The sequence below is a fragment of the Anticarsia gemmatalis genome, chromosome 21, assembly GCF_050436995.1.
Source record: "Anticarsia gemmatalis isolate Benzon Research Colony breed Stoneville strain chromosome 21, ilAntGemm2 primary, whole genome shotgun sequence".
NCBI classification, from domain to species: domain Eukaryota; kingdom Metazoa; phylum Arthropoda; class Insecta; order Lepidoptera; family Erebidae; genus Anticarsia; species Anticarsia gemmatalis.
Genome location: NC_134765.1, coordinates 8,773,633 through 8,793,744, shown reverse-complemented (window position 1 = coordinate 8,793,744; position 20,112 = coordinate 8,773,633). Strand labels below are relative to the sequence as shown.

Sequence of the window (20,112 nt, the reverse complement as noted above, 5' to 3'; positions counted from 1 at the left end):
TAGGACAAAAGGTGTTCGGCGATAAAGGATTTTATATTTTAATAAACGTTACCAATAACCCTTTGAAATAATATTTCGCGTTATACCAATAACTATATAAATTGCACTCATTAAACGATAGTTTTTAAAATGATGTTCCAATTTTGTATAACTTGTTAGCTTTCGCCCAAGAAAGTAGCTAATGCAATAACAGAACGCAAGAGTGATTAGTGAAGTGTTGAGTTGTTGATTGTAGACTTTGCATTTATGTTCTAATTATTTTGGTTTTATATCTGTTTTAAGTTAGTTTCACTAATGTTTTTAACGCAGACGTAGTTTTAGGATGACAATGGAAAGGAGGATAAAGTTAAAAACATTGAACAGTCACATTACTTGCAAGATTTGTCGCGGATATTTCATCGACGCGACTACGGTCACCGAGTGTCTTCATACGTGTTAGTTATATTTGTTTATTCAGTGAATAATATGTGCACTTACGTTTATCATAAAGATAATGTAGTAAATTCACAAATAACAAACCATTCTTTGTGTCAAACATTATACTTTCTGTCAAAGTAATAGATAACTCTTGTTTGTCACAAAAAACACCTGATTTATAAAAAAAAATTGTTATTAACCTAATGCTACTAGTATATTTCACTAGGCGCACTCCTTAACTTCGCTATGAGACAATACAGCAAAGAAAAACAGGCACCTTGATAACCTTAAAATATTTCAGTCTGCAAAAGTTGCCTAGTGAAGCACTTGGAGGAGAACAACACATGTCCAACATGCAACATTGTGATACACCAGTCTCACCCCCTGCAGTACATCAGCTTCGACCGGACCATGCAGGACATAGTGTACAAACTAGTACCCGATCTACAAGACAGTGAGTATGATGTGTTTTGTGTTCAGCTGTTACATGTTCAGTAATTATGTTTTTGGGTAGAGAAATTACCTATAGGTTTGAACAAATATGTATATCATTGTGTCTAAGCTTATTCCTAACATTATTAACCAGTTTCAACCAGTTCTAAAGGTTTTTTTAAGATTGCCCTGCATAAGACTTGAATTTAACTAATATCTAAAAATGAGTTTGTGCTGGAGCTGTAATTTATTGTGCAGTAACTGCTATTTCATGTTACTTTTGGGACTAGATTCTATATCTAAAAATGTTATATTAACTTACAACTAACAAAAGTTAGACTATTAGGTACTTCTGATTTCATATATACTTTTGCAAATTTTCTTAAACCTTTTCATAATTGACATGGTGTACCTGATAATTTCAGATGAGGTGAAAAGGGAGCGAGATTTCTACAGGGCACGCAACTTGCCTTGTCCCAAAGACGCAGCACTTGCGGCCGACAAGCCCGGGGCTGATGAACCAGAGCAACCAGACAATACAGACTGTCATAGAAAAGATGAACAGGTACATACAATTACACTTCTGTAGTTTAGAATGAAATTCTTTTAAAAGCCATTGCTTCAATTTTGAGGCCATTGACACTATTGGTGGAGGTTGCTCAAGCTGCCTTAATTGTACATCACTGGTACATATCAATACCTCCTAAGTATATTGAGTCAACTGACTTTATAGGAATTAAAAAAAAATTAACTTTAACATTGATTTAACATTTTGATTTATTATGTATGTTATTTATGTTTATATAAAATAATAAAAAACATAAATTTGTTAGATGACTGAGTATTCTTAGAAGGTGTGATGAAGAAGATGGATAAAGTAATAGCAAATGTATAAAAACAGCTGTCAACATTCACCAGATAAGCTATCTCATACTGGGGTGTGATGAATCTGGTAAGCTAAAATTTATCTGTGTTTAAAATGATGTTTTGTTTGTTTCCAGGTCAATGTATGCCTGGAGTGCATATCAACGTCGCTGCGGACGTTAAAACGCAGCTTCATCAGATGCTCGGCACAGGCGACCATCACACACCTCAAGAAATTTATAGCTAAGAAAGTTCTAAGTGGAATGGAAAAGTATAGAGAAGTAAGTCCCTGTTGTAATTATAATAAACTAGAGGCCGCCCGCGACTTCGTCCGCGTGGAAATCCCGATCCCTTAGGAACTCCGGGATAAAAAGTAACCTATGTGTTATTCTTGGTCTTCAGCTACCTACATACCAAATTTCATCGTAATCGTTTCAGTAGTATTTGCGTAAAAGAGTAACAAACATCCATACATACATACTCACAAACTTTCGCATTTATAATATTAGTAGGATTATCATTATTTTAAAGTTATTTATTGCAGGTCTCGTGTATTATATGTAACTTGTTGTCAGTTCTTATTAAGAAAGCAAAGAAATCAGATATTTAAAATATGCATTTTATGTTATACTGTTTTACTGCCAAATTATATCAGTGTTGTAGCAAATTTAAATGACAGCCATAGTATTAACTAAATTAATATAGACAGAATATAGTGAACTGTCAATATAATAAAGCTCCTGATAAAAAATTCACTGAAATCATGAATCTTTATTTAACAATATTATTATTTGTTGTTTCAGATTGATATTCTATGTAATGATGAGCTACTAGGCAAGGACCACACACTGAAATTCGTGTACGTAACACGTTGGCGATTCCGCGACCCGCCGCTCCGACTGCAGTATAGACCTAAGATTGATTTGTAGACAAATTCATGTTTTTATATGTGTCGTACTCAACACCTTCCATTTATATACGCATATATAATAAGCTAGGCTTCCCAACATCGGAAATTAATTACGTTAGAAATGAAATTAAATGTTGGTTGGTCTTATATAATGATCTTATGATTAATAGTTAGACTATTAAAGTTACCACCAGGCTCAGACTAGTTGAGTAAGTTATATGAATTTTAGGTTATATTTCTTTAATGTATTGCTAAGGATTATAATGGAAACCTAGCTTATTGTCACAAAAGTCTCACAAATGGAAGTGTTTCAATGTTTGCATCCAATATTCATAGATATTTAAATATTTGTTCAAAGATATTTTCATCAATTCAAATATTTTAAACTTATTTTTATTAGTTCAATGAATTCAGCTATATGTATTTTATGTTACAAATGTATATTTAGTTTCTGTTATTTTTGTTTTTAATTAATTATTATAACTTGGTTAGTAATTGGTAACACTAAAATAAGCTAATTGGACGAATGCTCCAATAAGTGGTAAAAGTATTTACGAATTAATATTTCTTAGTTTCCTATTCTTAGTTAATTAAATTGTATTTTAGGTATAACAAAAATATTTAATAAAATGAATTGGAATACTTAGTTTTTTGTTTTCATTTTTTATTGGATCAGGCAGAAAACAAGTCTGTGTTTTTCTATTATAATGAATGTTCGAAGAAGTTTTCCATAAATGGAGATCCTTAAAATTAAGTTTGTCTACAAGATCGAGGTTAAAACGGATTAACGATATGCACACAGTTTTGACCAGGCTTTTAAATTAATTACGTTAAAAATAACATTTAGCTTTCTATCATTATTCTTATTTCTTAAAACAAATAAAGCTTACACTTATAAAATGAATCAATGTAAATAAGTTATACCGGTTTTTCGGAATCGACTAAATTAGCAGAAACGGAGCAACACTAGCTTGACATTTGTTTTTCCGTGTGTGCATCAAGCGTGTATTTATTTATAGGTCTCTGTGTGTGAGTAATATGAAAATGGATGGCCGATAGATTCCCGTTTGGCACGTGAATAGATATTTTTATTTAATTATTTGTAATTATCATTTGACCGTCAAACTGGGTGCCAAAACGGTAGAGCGGTTTCTCAGCCTAGCAGACGACAACTTTGTCGAGGATGTCAACGAAGACCTAAAATGTTTTATTGCCGCAGGAAGAGCTGACAGGTAAACAATTTTATCTTTATTGTTATTACTGAGCATTTAGCCGTAATGTTAGCTTTTTGGTTTATTTTTATTGTAACTACTCGTGTTTGGAGCGGTAGTTTAGTTTACCGTTGGTAGTTATTGCTTAATATTTTCAAGGTTATTATGTGTCAAGCGCAAATGAACGTAGGTCGCACTCGCAAATCAAATGATGCGGATCGAGATGATACCTTGAACGCCGATAAATATTCATGGAGCCGTCAAAAAGTGCGGCAATGGCATGTTTCCGTGACTGTTAATTATAGCAATCGTGCACGAACAGAAACGTATGAATATCGCAACAATTTCTTCTGTATAAATTAACCAATGTCTCGCAATGTGATTTACACCGGGATGTTACAGTTTTTTGCCGAACTGTATATCTTAACATTTTTTATTTAGGAGCGAAGCCTTTGTTTGAAAATGTATAGTAATTTTTTATGTTATAAAAATACCTTGAATTTAATATAAGCTCATTTTTTAAATATAAATGCTTATAAATAAAACTTCATGTGGGCGAATCTATTTTTACCGCAGATTAATTGGGTCAAAAATCATTGTACTACTACAAGACTTATTGTTCACTTAAGTAGTTTTGAAAACATCATCTTCAATTTTCTTTCCACTCAAAAAAATATGTGAAGCTATAAAAAAATATTACACATCACAATAATTTATATTATAATATAAATAACATTTATTTTGTTCCAGCGTGCTGGTGTTTCCACCGGTGAGCAACTACCGGCGGTTTCTAATCCACCGTTGTGTGGAGCAGCTTTGTCAGACAGACCTAGCAACATTCTCAATAGGGGTCAGTGACGAACGCCGGACCGTTGTTTGCTACCGGGATAGGTTGCTGAGGTCAGTCAACTGTTTTACTAAACTAGCACAATATGTTTTCAATTGGCTATTGCATTGAGTGCTCTTGCAATTCTTAGTTGAATAAAAAGTTTAATAATCAATAAATCATAATTAAAGTGTGCAAGAAATCACAAATATCTTTTGCAGTTTTGGTCTGTCAGGATATAGATATCAAATAATTAATGTTTCATTGTAAAAAAGATGTATTCATTAACTTAAACTTTATACCTAATTGCATATTTGAAATATTTTATCTTGCTGTTCTAACAGACTGCCCAAGAAGTTGAATAGAAATTTAATTGTTATTGTATTACTACCCAATAATAATTTCTGAATCATTAATACAAGTTGTACCATAAATCGTACATGAAAACTTCGCACAAAACAGCTGCAATATCACACTAAATCTTTAAAGAGAAATGGTACACTTCTGTAATTAATGTGATGAACAAGTTTTTGCTAGTGAAACGATTATGGTATTGTATATATTGTCTGATGCGTGTTCAAGAACACTGTTTCATAGGTGTGGATTCATTTATGTCTAGTGCTGTATGTAGTATGATTGTTCACGTTTTTCTGCTTAGAAATTGTCTGTAATTGCTGTGTAAATTGAGGCTTAAAAAGTGCAATTTTAATTAGTGTTATATACTAGCTTGTGGAGTTACAAATCCCACTGTGTTTATTTGAAAGGGTTAGAACCATTGAATATCTAACATAGATCTTTAACTTGCGCCTGATAATTGTCTAAAACTAAATTTAAAAAAATATCTAATGGTCCGATTTCATGCCTTGCTGTAGCTATTGGATATTGCATGGAATTTTCACACTTGCTATATCTTGCATCTAAATTATCTGACACTTAACAATTATAAAATCTCGCGACTTGAACACATAATATTATAATGTAACTTGTCTTAAACGCGATTGAAAATTAAAAGGAATTTTCGATCGCGTTTTAGATTCGTATAAATATTATTTGATACTTTTTCATAAGCTGGCCCTGAGTAAAAAAAGGATTATGCTTTTGCCTGTAGTATTAATTGGTTACGCCTAGGATATATGTAGAAGCGTTACGGTCAAACAAATACTACACGAACTAATGCGTTGTATTAGCGTCTAATGAGGCAGTTTAAAACATAACAAAACAAACATGTCGGAAGTTAATCTCATAAATTAAACATTATTTACGTTCCTACGTTCTTTTGTAAATGTGACAAGCAAACGGAAATATGTTGCGTGTAGGAATTGTTAATATAATACTTTTTGTAGTTATTTTACTAGCGTACATTTTTTAGTTACGTTTGTTTCGGGACGTGAACTTTTACCTGACTGCTCTTTTTTCTCGTGCGTCGAATAGTTTTACGCAGTTAGTCAAAATCGATAATTTATAAATTATATTGTTGTCGGTAAACTCTGGGTCGTGATCTCAAATAGTAGTACTCGATATTCAGTTAACGCAAAGATTTTATAATCAGATATTCATTAAAAGATTTCTGTTTCCCTTATTGTAACTAGCAGGTATAAAGTTTGGCATTTCCTCAAAGTTAAATGTTGTTGATATAAAACCCTGCAGCAGTTGTTATTGCCTTCTGTTGTATTGCAATTTGACTTGTAAGAACATAGTAATAAAGTTGATAATATTGTTCACAGTGATGAAGCTTGCGCACGACCAGCAATGGGCCTGACACAAGAGCGTGACGATGGGTCCTTCACACAAGCAGGTAAGCTCACAATAAAAAACTTTCCTAACATGAATAACAACCTAAATAGGATTTGTTGTAATTCACGGTAAAGTATTGTATATAAAATTAAAATGGTTAAAGCTTAATAGCTGTGTAATAGATCGAGAGGTCGTGGGTTCGATTTCCATTGCATTACTAACGCGGCACTTGAACCTAATTCAAATACATTCAAAGTTGGAGTTCTAGACCGGATTGCTAGTGTTGTGTAACCCATAATGCTATGTAACCCATTTGATTGTTAATATCCATATTTAATAGTACGGGTTTTGGGTTTAAAGTTATAAAGCCAAAAACCCGTAAAATGTATTGTGTTGAAAACCAGTTCTGGTCAGTTGAATCCTCAGGTCAGTGTTATTGGTATTTCCTGTCAACAAAATAAATGTATATGTGTAATCTTATGAAATTGTTTCATATTGCTCCATTTATTTCTTAGATTTTTGGTCGCGGGGAAGCTTAAAAGCGACCATGATTCATTGGTCCATAGTTAAAGACACGAAAAGTAATCTCTACATTTTCGCCATACGAATTAGATTACAAAACATTGTGCAATCGTATTGTCGTGACGGTTACTACCTTAAACGTTGCACTATACGCGAATCTTTCACCTGACATACATACAAACATACATACAAACATACTTACATACATACATACATATGTAGTAGGGTAGTGAGAGACCAAAAAACAACACTTGGTACGAGTCTTACAAACTTCCCTTACCTCATTCACATCCATACATCTTACACCTACTATTTAGTTAAATGTAGGTGTTCTATTGTGTAATACAAAATTTTGTTTCAAATAACATAAACTCGTTTAACAAAGAGTATTGAGAAAACAACACCCATAATCTTGTAATTGCTATCTCTTTTACACCTTAGGAGAATGAGCGAGAAGCAAAAATTACCGTTTTAAAGGTAAATGTCCCAAAATGAGTCATTACGAACTCGTTCGATCCTAAAGTTAGAGTTTTTATGTCAAGCGGATTTAATGGAAAATGCTTTGATAGAAGAAAAATTACTTCAAACATGAAGTTTAAAGTACTATTAATTTCTAAGTTCAAAGTTCATTGCCCTTTAAAATAACTCTGTAAGTTCTAAGAAGAGTAAGCCGTATGTCGCTAAAATATTGACTAACTTCCAAACCGTCTGTGATACTAGCTGTTACTCGATTCTCAACTACTAACGACTTTCGACCATCGGCTGGGTATCAAGAAGTTTTACACGAAAATCTATTTAACGCCTCTACCGGGCTCCGTAAGAACTATTTTGGCAGTACATTTTAAATGTCAAACTCTCGATACTCAACAGTACAAATTATGCAGAATCGCGCTACTGGTCAGTCAATGCGAATTTAATAAGTAACTTATTTGATTACACAATACCAGCTTATATCCTGTCTTCTCTATAAAGCCTATCAACAAACAAAGGTGTTTTAGTAACCGGTTGTAAAGATCTTCCGCGCCTATAGGTCAGGTGTTACTGAACAGGTTAACTACCGTCTAACGGGATTCTAGGGATGTACGTTATAACGTTTACCAAAACCAGTTTTATGAACCAGACTGACGTGTAGGGATACCGCTTTCGCAGATACGTAAACAATAGGTTTAGAATCAAGAGTTTATTTCTGTGTTAGTTAAAAAGGGTTTAAGTCCGATTTTGTCGAAAATGAGTTAAGAAATTAGATGCACTTATTTCCCACTTTTGTAATATTTTGAGTTTAAGTTCACCCCATTTTGACATTTTTAAAGATAACAATATATGTTCTCTCCAATCGATAGAGCATTTTTTGTGGACATTTTGGTACACCCCATTTTCGGCAAAATGGACTTATACCCCGACGTAAAATCTGTGCCTCTAGTGAAACATCACTAGAGGCACAGATTTTACGTCGGGATTGAGGTAGACTATGTAAAGTACCCTTATTGCGGAGAGTTTTAAAGAACTTGAAGTACACCCATTTCCGTTCACTGCAGTGGTATTTGAAAACGAATAGTATATAGTATGCTCATTAGCTGAAATAACGATTTTATTCGTACAAACTGAAACATTTGTTGCTAAAATACAACGCAGCTACTTAATCCACATTACATTCGAATATTTAGGCATTCAGGAAGGCAGCATCGATACAGTTGCTTAATCTATTTCAAGCTGTATTACAAAACCATCCAAATCGAAACAGTCTGTCAGTCAGCATTCTATACAAAAAGTGAATCGATTCGAATCCGGTTTTTTTCTCAACACTTGTATTACAGGATGTAGTTTTATTCGTGGAGGTATTCAATCTTTCCTTTAATCTTTAAAAAGCGTTGCAAGTACGTGACCGTGATTCGTACGTACAAATTGAATGTTTTTCACTTTATTTTGCGGTTTTTTTTAAAGGTTATTGACTCCTGAGTATATTTTTAGTCGATTTCGTCTAGTGGGTGTTGTGAGTTATAATGTTAGGTGTAATTAAATCGATTGTTAATTATTCAGTAGCGTGATTACGAACTGTTTTATCGTATCGCTTTCGTGTCGAGTGATTGACATTTCAACTTGAAATATTATAGTTCGTATTAAAAGCTAATTACTCTATTATTTTAAGTTAACAAAGTTTTACAGAATTAAAATTAGACTGTAGTGAAAACTTCTATCTTTTGATCGTACAAATATTTGTTCAGAAATCGGCAGGCAACATGCGGTGAATTAATTAGTAATTTGCAAGCTACTTTCTCGATGTACCAAACGTGCAGGCAATTTATAACTTTTCAGTTTTCACGTGCAGGTAACCTAATTAAGTGTATTAATCGTTTTTAGAAGGAGTTTCCTGAGTAGTAAATAAATAAGGAATGCTTCGATAGATAAGCGGATTTGGTAAAATGTAAAATAGGAAATTCGGTTACTTATTAGTCTTCAGTTCTTTGTTATGTCGCAATTTTTGGGTTCTAAAGCCACTAAGATTAAAACTTTCAGGGAAATGTTATCAAAGTATAGTATTTGTTCAGTTCACTTGCGTCGTTGTGATCAGCGCCTCTATCGACAAGTATGGGAACGAAAGCCTTGCGCACATTTGCGCCTGAACTTTAGAACTTTAACAAATTCTTTAGTCATCATAATGAACGATAACTTTATTTTATGTGACTAAGCTTAACTTTTCCTTTGAACTTTCCCTATCTTACGATTCCCGGAAAATCCAATACAAGTGGAGATGCTTTAAAGCACGTAACGCCGTCTATCCTGCACCTGATCCGGCCGGTCGTCATCATTTGCCGCTATCTCAGTTTTGTGAGAATAATGGAATAAAGAATACACCACTAGACCGCTATACAAGAACTCCTGCATAGTTAGCTAGTTTCAATAACGTCGGCCACCAGTTTTGTAATATTGACCAAAAGGACATAACTATACGGACCTTCCCTTTAAGGAAGGAGGGTGAACGATAGGGGTCCATAAAAAGCAGGTCAAAACAGGTTTCTTAACACTTTTCTTGAAAATGCAAAGTCCGACACCCGTACTTGCAAACGCCAGCGTGGTGGACTCAAGGTCTAACCCTTCCCTCGTTCGGGAGCCTACCCTTGCCCAGCAGTCATGGAGTAAATATCTATTTCATTCAAACGTTAGCATGTCTACATGACGTTATGTTTGCATGTCTGTATTGTGTGCTAGTTATATGATGTAATAGCATTATTTTGAGTGCAGTCTTTTTGTAACGTGGGCGGCATTGTTCCGCGCAATCTTTATTTGAAAGTCCGTGATTAAGTGTAGTGTCATCGATAACATCTATTTTAAATTACTTTTGGTGTAAGCTAGAATAATTGTATATTGCAATTATTGTCGGTAATAGAGTTCTGATTGATTAATTTGGTTTGTCACGTTATGCCCTGTATGAGATCACTACAGATTATGAACAAAAAAATATTTTTACTAATATTATGAATACAAATGTCTGCCTGTTACGCTTTCGCGGCTAACTACTGAACCCATTTTCATGACATTTAAGTACCAACCAGTTTGTGGAAAGTTCGGAAACGAAGATAGACTTTTCTATGTTTCTTTGTATCTAAGTTTAAAACAAATGAAGACGTGCAACCTAGCTAGCAGGTTTATTGCCAGAGATAGTTGTTTGACTTAATTTATTCTCATAAGATGAAAATGTTCCTCACAAGAAACTTTGGGTCTATCCCACTAGTCCCGTTGAGTTGTCCCGTGACGGGACAACTGGCACTATTTTGTCCCAGTTGTCCCGTGGCGGGACAAGTGACACTGTTTTGGTGCCAGTAGTCCCGTTGCAGAAAAATCACGGGACTAATGGGACAGAGGGAAGGGTCAAATCAACTGGTTGGTACAACAGGTACTTGGTACTTTGGTAAGATAGCAGACGTTATGCAAACTAGTCATTTTAACAAGGGTAGATATCTCAAATGAAATATGCACTATACTTGTGGTCGATAAATTGTAAAACCAAAGGTATTTAAACCTATATCTTAGTAATAATACTCAAAGTGTACACAGGGATAGTTACCGGATTGTGTCCCATTACATCTTTGTTATACTAAAACTGTCTCAAAGGGTCTCTGCGAGTTTGCTTCGTGCGTGGGGACGCATGCCTTCCAAAAGTCCGGAACTCTATAGTCCCGAGATGGAAAGGACAAACAAATAATATGATATTTTTTGTTTCTTAAATGTGTTTTAGTACATTTTTACTTAATTTCTAGTAAATCAGTTGAAATTATATTACAAGTTGAATTGACTTGAATGTTTGAGCTGCCCTAGCGGCCTGTAAACATGACATTTTTGGTTTCCTTATATTATGTTTTTTCATAAATATAGACACTCTTGTCAATTTAATTATTAAGTGTAAAGCCTAAATGGTAAAAAAAAACTTCTTGTGAATTTAAAGTTTACAAAGATAAGCGTCCAATTCACCATCTGCTATCTTACCAAAGTACCAAGTACCTGTTGTCACACAACAACTCAATGGAACCAGTAGATTTGACCCCTCCGTCTGTCCCATTAGTCCCGTGATTTTTCTGCAACGGGACAACTGGCACCAAAACAGTGTCACTTGTCCCGCCACGGGACAACTGGGACAAAATAGTGCCAGTTGTCCCGTCACGGGACAACTCAACGGGACTAGTGGGATAGACCCGAAACTTTCTGACGTGTAACCATGTTCGTGTTACGATGTTTTCCCTCACCGTTTATACAAGCTATAAAGATTAATTTCTCAAAAGTAGTACAATAAAATACATAATTATTTCTTCGGGGATGTTATTCGTATATTATAACTTGCACGAAAGCGCTACACTTAACTACACGGCAAGATAATTTCTATAATAACAGCCTTAAGTCATGTGCTATTTTCTTGTCCACGGCAAGCGGATAAACATTATCTTGACCCATAGATAAAGTATTATAATAACATGTTTGGAAACACTTATGTTAATGTGACGCAGAAATACATAATAATATGTTAAATAGATATTTGCATACACATTGTTGGTCACGTTTTTGGGACTGTTTTTGTTTATCCATCGTTTTAGTGGATCATCTTTGCATATTAGATTTGGTCGAAGTTCAATGCGGTTTTAGTTTTTGCTGTTCCCTAAGGAAATTACAGGCTGTGAATTACACTCTCCTTTTTATTGAGAATCCTTATATTTACGTATTATTTGATGTTGTAGTCCTTAGTATACTCAAAAGAAGGAAAGGAGAAAGGGATAAGTCAGTTGAGGACATGTTCCAAAAAGTTTTTAAATGTCTACCAGACTTTCTTTGGGTTATTTTTCTTCAGTAGAATTTAAAAAAATCCTTTTCATTTAACCCCTTGCATCAATAACTGCATCCTAATTCGTCCTTCACAATGCCGCTGCAAGTAAACAAGATGTTAGTGCTCACGAAATTCCAATGACATAACCGCTGATGCAACGCTAGCGGAATGACCGGGCCTGCTAATGTGGAACGCGGAAAGTGAAAGTAGCACGCCGCCTCGAGCTTTTAAAGTGCTTCGAGAACTTGCTGTACAGTGAAGGACTAAGCTCTGAGAAATAGGCCATGAGGTGCCCTTTATTGACTTCCTGGTTGACGTGACCTTAAGGGCAAAGGAACTCGGTTTTGTATTCGTTTAAAAATACTCAGTCTAGTGAGCAAGACGAAGTCCTTAAGGATAGGCCTGGAATTCCCTTTGCTGTTTTGGGAGAGACCTACTTTCGAATTTTGATCTTTAGACTGTTCCTGGCTATAAAACATTTACTTTTTCTTGTGGGAAAGTGTTTCGAAATTGTGCTTGATGAATGATGCATAGAAAAGAACGTAGTCCTGAGAAATAGCGCATGTCGTCCTCTGCATCTTTAACTGATCATGTTTTGTTTGGGGTTTCCTTTAGAAGTATGAAAGTAGTTTCAGACTAGATAAAGCTTTTGTATTCTATTGCATTGTTATCTTTAGGGGCTATTAATGTGGTAGGGTTGTTGGCCTTTTCATTTAATTTGCTTAATTCTGCTCTGTTGGCAGTGCCCTTGTGAGTCAATTCTTTAGCATGTATCTTTGTCTTCTTAAGTAATTGAGGTCAGTTATTCAAATTACGTTGGTTACAACGGACTTGGGAGCAGATGCCGTCTGATTTCCAAACTGATAAAGATAGTTTGCAGTCATTGTCATCATGCAAAACGGCAGTTAATTTATATAGGAAATTCTGTTTTTTTGCTCGTAGCTCCTGCGAAAAAAATCATAAAGAGTTTCTGAACATTGCCGCTTGAGTTCGTATCATCAGAGCTCCAAGCTACTAATTGCAATTTAAAATTTTAATTGTGTTTTGAATAAAAACTTCAGGAAATGTTACCGTATACTTAACTAGTGTTATGCACTGCAATAAAATATTTACAAGCCTACAGTCGTTGTTTCCCAATCGCGTGTTAATTTTAGGCTTTGTAATGCTTCGCGCTGTATACCCAAGTAGGTATATGATTATGTATCTATGTTACGGTTGCAGCCCACACCTTCAGTTTTTACAGTCACTGGACCAATATATGAGAGAATTATTTTATACCATCTTTGACTTTTTCGAGATGTATAGAGTATCCTTTGCTAAATAAGTATTATCTAGTTTTTTTAGTAGCAATATTTGGAGATATGATTCGTATTTTTATGGAGTTTCTTTCTCCAGAAATAAAGCTAATTTCTATGAAATATTAACAACAATTGAATGATGACATGCCCTTTCAAAATAATCAATCAGTCTGCCATTTTATAGATTCATGATACCATCATTGTAACGCAATTCTGTTCAATGTCTGTCAAATTATTTGATGACATTTGGTTTTGTTATGTTAGTTAATCGCTTCTTTCGTTAGATAAAGTGAGTATCATTATCATTAATTAGGATTAGAAGATGGACTAGTTAAATTTAGACTGATTCAGTCCACAAATGTGTGAGATATTTCATTATGATGCTCGATAGTTTAACTGAGAACCTAGGTAATATCAAATCAAGACGATTACGCGATCCAGAGATAACGTCACGAAAAGTCTGTCTGTGGAGCCCAAGCTTATATATTATACTGATCAATTACACTAAAAAATGTTTCTTTTACCTTCTGAATGACGTCACAGTATAACGTATAATGATCTATTAGTAGACCATATTAAGTAAGTAAACTGTTACCGATATCTTGCCGCAAGCGAAAGGTAACTTGAGCCGTAACGAATGTATGTAACCGTGTTTAATTGTTAAATGTCAATCATATTACCAGCCATGTTGAAACAGCGTGTAAAATAATAACGAATATTCGTTTTTATTATGCGCCAGTTAGATTTGGAAAGGCTAATTTAGAGGTTTTGGAGACGTTGCCCTGTCTGATGTTTGTTGTTTACATAACAGTGTTGGTTTGTCTTGAACGTTTAGTGATATAAAGGGTAAAGCATTTGAAATAGGAGAAAGAGTTTATTGTCTGTTTGGGTCGTGTCTTTTAGGTTACTATAGAAGTGCAGATATTCTTGATCTTTTGTTATAATATATTATAACTAATATTTGTAAATAACGTAAAATTCTAGCTTACATCTTATTTCACTCTTAGTTTTTCCTAAGGTTTTGTCTTAAAAAGTTCCTCGAAATCCGTAGCAATCAAACTATTTTCGGTGTACATAGTACATTTAAAAGGAATCTTTAAACCCGATTACAGTATTCATAATGACATTAGTCATAGTCCCTCTGATTGCGGTGTTGTCTTGTTTATAAATTACAATAAAATCGTCATTATAATCTTCAATTTATCTTTCATCAAAGATACTTGTCTAGATTGATTAATGTACAGCAATTTGTACGTCTACTTATACGTGTAATAGTAGGTCACAAACGTTTAAAACTGTTTCATAGGTTGTTGAACAGGTATAGACAAACAAACTAATGACTTCTTTGAAAACTAGTCGGTATTGTTTGAATTGGTGACGTAAAAGTATATTTGTACGTGTTTACTGTGTGTGGTATTGACCTCTGGTACGTTTGAAGTGTCATGGTCTGACTGTAGAAATGTGTGATTTTTATGATTCGTTTTCGCGGAAAGAAATTACGTTACTTTTCTAATTACTAATATCTTATTCCTGAATACTTGAAACATTTTGGGTTTACCTGTAATGATAGTTGTAAGTTGTAAATAATAAATAAATAAAAGTAAAAAAAAATGTTTTTTTGGAAGCCAGTTTATCTTTGTCAGTGCCGTCAGAGCCGTCAGTGTAAAACGAAGCAGTGCTATAAAGACGCTGTCTTAAGCTGTTGTGCTGCAAGGCTGATTTAGAAGCCTTGGGCAAAATATTGATTGGTTATTCATCTCGTTTGAGACCTCTAGTCTGTTCTTGAGGACACAATCCTTTACGTGTATATTTTATGTATTTTCGCACAATACTTCATTCAGATGTTAAAACTTAAACTATATTTTAAACAGAACATCTCATAATAGCAATGTTTGTCTTGGAAAAAGCACGATTATTACGTGTATGAGAAAAGTTCGCACGTTAACGCTTGCCGGCAGTAATCTTTCTCTTAATTGATGTAGGAAACGCATCGTCGCGAAGATTCGAAGCGACCGTACTACCGGTTTATGGCGCGTACTACTAAGAATTGACTTACAACCGATGTTAATATGCTAGTCATGGATAGATTTGATTATCTTCAGTTGAATTTAAAAAGATTTTACGACTTACGAGCAACATATGCCAGAATTCAAGTAAAGATAAGCATAAAAAAAGAAAAGAAAAGAATATTGACCGTTTAACTATTGACAAATTGCAAATCAAGTAGGGTTTGTATTAAAATGCCACCGAAATTGTCTGAAATGGATTCTACGCAACAGAGTCCGAGTGTACAAACTGGTCGATTCGCCAGTATGTAGACTCTATTAGTTATACAAATTTCCAGAAAAAAGTTTTCAATCAGGTAATTAACTATAACTTATGAGGTATGCGATAGACGAATAAACGATTTATTTGCACGTAAACCAAATAACAGTTACGCAAATTTAAAATTCGATATAGCAAATTCGGAAGTAGCAATTCAGGAAACGAATCGCATGTTACGAATACATTCGTTCTAACATACATACATACACTCATATATACATGTAGTTTAGGGCAGGGAGACTGGTTTACAAACTATTACTTTTCCTGGTTCGGTAAAAACTAACGTCTGATACACTTTCTATGTCGACTTGTTCCTAGTTTTATGTTGGTCAGGTGGCCTTTCAGAAGAGATTTCTCCGTTATACAATTCCCGTAGATGTTGCGAGAAAATTAATTGCATGTACTGCAATTATTATAGTCACCTTTTCCATGTTATGTGATCCAGTTTGCAATTCCTAGAATGTCATTAGGTGTCTTCTTCCTGCATTTTATTTCTAAGAAGTTTCTGCTTTTATAAGCATGAAACTTGAAAATTAACTTGTGTTTCTTTTAACATAGGCTACTAACTAACTTCCCTCTGGTACTGTATAGTACCTACTTGGGTTTAATACGAGAAGATATACTCGATATTTTATTTCAAATATTGCAGTCCTTGTTTGAAGTAATCCATCAGTAGACAAACACATCTTGTTCAGCAAACAGGACTAGGTAATAAGCTAGGTGTATTTGTTTACGTCTATCTATAAGAAAATATAAAAACTATGAAACCAAAAATGAGAAGCATTTTAAAACTTACCGTGCATCCGGTGCATCCTCCAATCCAACAATTGCATATAACAATTACACTTTTTACCACAATTTGAACTAGTTTCAAAAGAATTACACAACAAAGATTCACTCAAATTGCATTTGTAAAAATACTCATCGAATCAGGTAGAAAATTACCTTATTCTGAATTTTTACACTATACGTTGTATCAAATGGATTTCGAGATTTAAATGGCAGATTGATTGCATGTATCTTTGTGGTGCAATCGTTTCGTGATGTTGGAGACACGATGTTGCAAGTCCGCGTATACATTTTGTAGGTATATGTATGATACATAGAAGTCTGTGGTATCGCTTTCGATCAGTACAAAAGACTTTAAGGATGTGTTGGATATATGGACTGAATTGTAATTAACTAAAACACAAAGCTAATGGAATTAAAATAGTTTATCTTTATTACTTGTCTCGACTTTAGATCTTGTTGTTATGTAATCTATTTATTTTTGACCAGGAAATGTCGTTGCACAATTAGTTGGTTCCTATTGAAATGTCGAATAAATTAGGTCCGTATTGATTGTAGGTCTTTATCATTGTGTTTGATACAATTGACAGTCTTTTCTTTAACAAATCTCTGTCTAGGAAACTTATAGTCGGAAATACTCAGTAGTTCAACCTAGGCAAAAATATAGACAGATACAGACTGACCTACATTAAAGATTAACCTTTGCCACTTCACTTATCACTTCACAATTACTTGATTTTTTTAGAAGCCAACTTCTGCTCTAACCCCCGGTTTCTGAGTACATTTAGCGATAGTTTATCTATTCAATAGCGTTTTTTTATACGAGTTTTGACACTATTGAATAGATAAACTACCGCTTAATGTACCTTAGAAACATGGGGTAAGAATTTATCTTGTGTCGCAGGTACTTTTACAAACATACAAACAACGGACGCAAAGTACAACCAGACCCGAAACAATTATTATTTAATTTTGTGGGTCGCACAAATAAAATTATAGCGGCGTGGCGACCTAAGCCACTGCGCCATGAGGGCAGTGATTATTTTATAATAGTTTAGTCATTTTATCAGATAACGCTTCGACACCAAAAAAATCACTAATCTTAAGGCGTTTTGTCAGTAATTAAGTAATTACTCAATCATTTCATTCACTTGCCAAAGTAATTTTTGTACTCAACAAATACCACCGAATGTAACATGACGATGTTCCTAGAGATAGTTAATTCGCAAACGGCGCAATATTAAAGTACAAAAACGTGATTGTGTAGCTTGTTACCGGCATGCGGCATGGGAACGACGTTCACTGCATTGATGTAATACGCGGATACCACGATTTTAGTACGAGAATGGATATAACTTATGAAGCTTTAGATATTGTTCCTTTTATTGTCTACGATTTTAAAATCTTGCGACTTGTAAACAATATTAGGTCGGGGAAAGTCTTTTCGCATTATAGTATGTATGAACTTGTAATAAAATCTTTTCTCTACACAAAAAAGCTCGATATTTGGGTACCTCACGAGCTCACTGAAAGAAACCTAATGAGCCGTGTACTCATTTGTGATTCTTGAAGCCAAAGAGATTTTATTATAAGTTTATACATACTATAATGCGAAAAGACTTTTTCCCCGACCTAATATTGTAAAGCAAGAGGTATTAAATGCGATTGAAAATTAATGGTTATGATAACTTATTTGTTTACCCAATGTTTCGAACGAACTGCATCGTCAGTGGCTTTTTGTCATTATTAATCCTGATGTTGCTGTTCAGAAATTTGAATACTATGTTTGGCAATGGGTGTAAAATAAAGAAAAAAAAGGTTCTAGGATTACTACATTGTTACGAAATGTAATAAGGTCACTTGCCACGAGCGCCTTACCTCTACGAACACCCCTGTGTCTACAATCGGAGTATTCTTATATCTCGTAGCTCTCTATAAATTATCGTAGCATACGTAGCAGGTTCAAAAAGCCCAGTGTCTATTTTAACATGTATTAAGCCTGCTAAAAGGGTTGCTTTAAAATAAGGTCATGTACGACTTTTACTGAAAGCTAAAATTATTTCAGGTAGTATACATTTCGCAATAGTCAGCAACTAGTTATGTCTTTCCTGTTACATTCTTATTATTTCTTGAACTACATACATAATACTTATTATATTTTTTTATTTGTTTCATTATCTTTTTAACATTTAGTTTTAAGTAAATTACTTCCGTATAATATTATTATATGGAATGAAGATAAGCCGCGATTCTTTTTTAATGGAAAGTAATCAGCGAAGTCGCATTTTAATTGTTTTCCAATTAGCAAATGTAATGAGGAGGCCTCTAATTAGTTACCTGTATTCAAGTGTTAATTTTCAAATATCATTATTGTTGGATTAAATCTTAAAGTAATCAAGGTAATATGTGTTAATTACTTTAACCTGAAATGTTATTTAAAGGCGTGTTATTGAGAAAGACAAATAAACAACTTATTTCCTTATTATTAAAATGTCCTGTATTTTATTGTGGCCTTTTCTGAGAATTACTGTCCGCTCTGTGGGTAAAATGAGTAAATATCACAGTATGTTTTGACGATTTGCACTCATACCTATAGGTCAAGAAGAGGTCTTCTGGGATTGCGTCACAATTTACCAACAATTAGGCGATTGTTGGTAAATTGTGACGATGTTCAGGCTTTTCAATTTTATCAAGATCGACCTGTAACTGCGGCTGAATTTTTTGTCCAGGAAAACTGATAACACTGCATTGACCTCCGAATTTATCCAAACGCGAAATAAAAATTTTGTTTTATCAAACTCAGTTCTTTCACAAATACAAAAATGTTCTCTCACTAAAACATTTTGATAAAATATGCACCCGTCCTTGATACGAGTGAAGCATGGTAACTTTATGTAACACTGTTTCGCAGCCGCTGCGGTCGCGGTGGGAGGTTGCAAACCGGCGCAGGCGCCGCGCCGCGCACAGCCTCAGGAAAAGATCAGGTCGGTATCAACAATACTTCCTACTTCATTTGTTGTTCGACACGCGACACGGACGGACGTCTGTTAAGCCCTTTATCACTCACTGATAACGAGTGTACGAACATTTTACAAGTAAACTCATGTGTATGTGCTTCTAAAGGTCGTATGTCGACCTCTGTGAGTTCGGAAAGTGATTTTGTGTAAGTTTTGGTTTTTTATTGTGTGTGTTTTTCATTGGATTCGCTACGTCGGATGTGGGAAAATACGTGGCCTTTGTACGTGAGGTCATCTTGTTTAATTTGTGTGCGAAGGGATGTATGAATGAAAGAAGTACAACTATTATGATGTTTTATTATAGTAGTAAGTATACTAAGTTCGTTTGTTCACTATGACAATAGCTAGAGTCTGTGACGAAGAAACATGTGTAAGCGTAAGCCATATAAGTGTAGGATGGTCGTATTCAATCAGAACTTAAGTATATCTTTGTTTTGCAAAGTATTTACTACAATA

At 34.3% G+C, this 20,112-nt stretch overlaps 2 protein-coding genes across 4 annotated transcripts in view; both read left to right on the top strand.

The window, feature by feature from the left end:
* Nucleotides 1-192: 192 nt before the first annotated feature.
* l(3)73Ah (polycomb group ring finger 3-like lethal (3) 73Ah) lies at nucleotides 193-3,269 on the top strand. The gene is made up of 5 exons (XM_076128423.1): nucleotides 193-434; nucleotides 719-871; nucleotides 1,275-1,414; nucleotides 1,851-1,994; nucleotides 2,517-3,269. Exons 1-5 carry the CDS (start codon nucleotides 323-325, stop codon nucleotides 2,640-2,642), a joined length of 675 nt encoding a protein of 224 aa, XP_075984538.1. The 5' UTR covers nucleotides 193-322; the 3' UTR covers nucleotides 2,643-3,269.
* A 368-nt stretch (nucleotides 3,270-3,637) lies between these two features.
* The window catches only part of LOC142982440 (uncharacterized), a 46,309-nt gene continuing 29,834 nt past the window's right edge, over nucleotides 3,638-20,112 (top strand). Inside the window, exons 1-4 of one of the 3 annotated variants that reach the window (XM_076128956.1) lie at nucleotides 3,638-3,855; nucleotides 4,585-4,734; nucleotides 6,385-6,455; nucleotides 19,551-19,623. In XM_076128956.1, coding sequence (XP_075985071.1) covers nucleotides 6,410-6,455; nucleotides 19,551-19,623 — 119 coding nt within the window. In that variant the 5' untranslated portion in view covers nucleotides 3,638-3,855; nucleotides 4,585-4,734; nucleotides 6,385-6,409. The other 2 variants (XM_076128957.1, XM_076128958.1) reach the window with 2 other exon arrangements.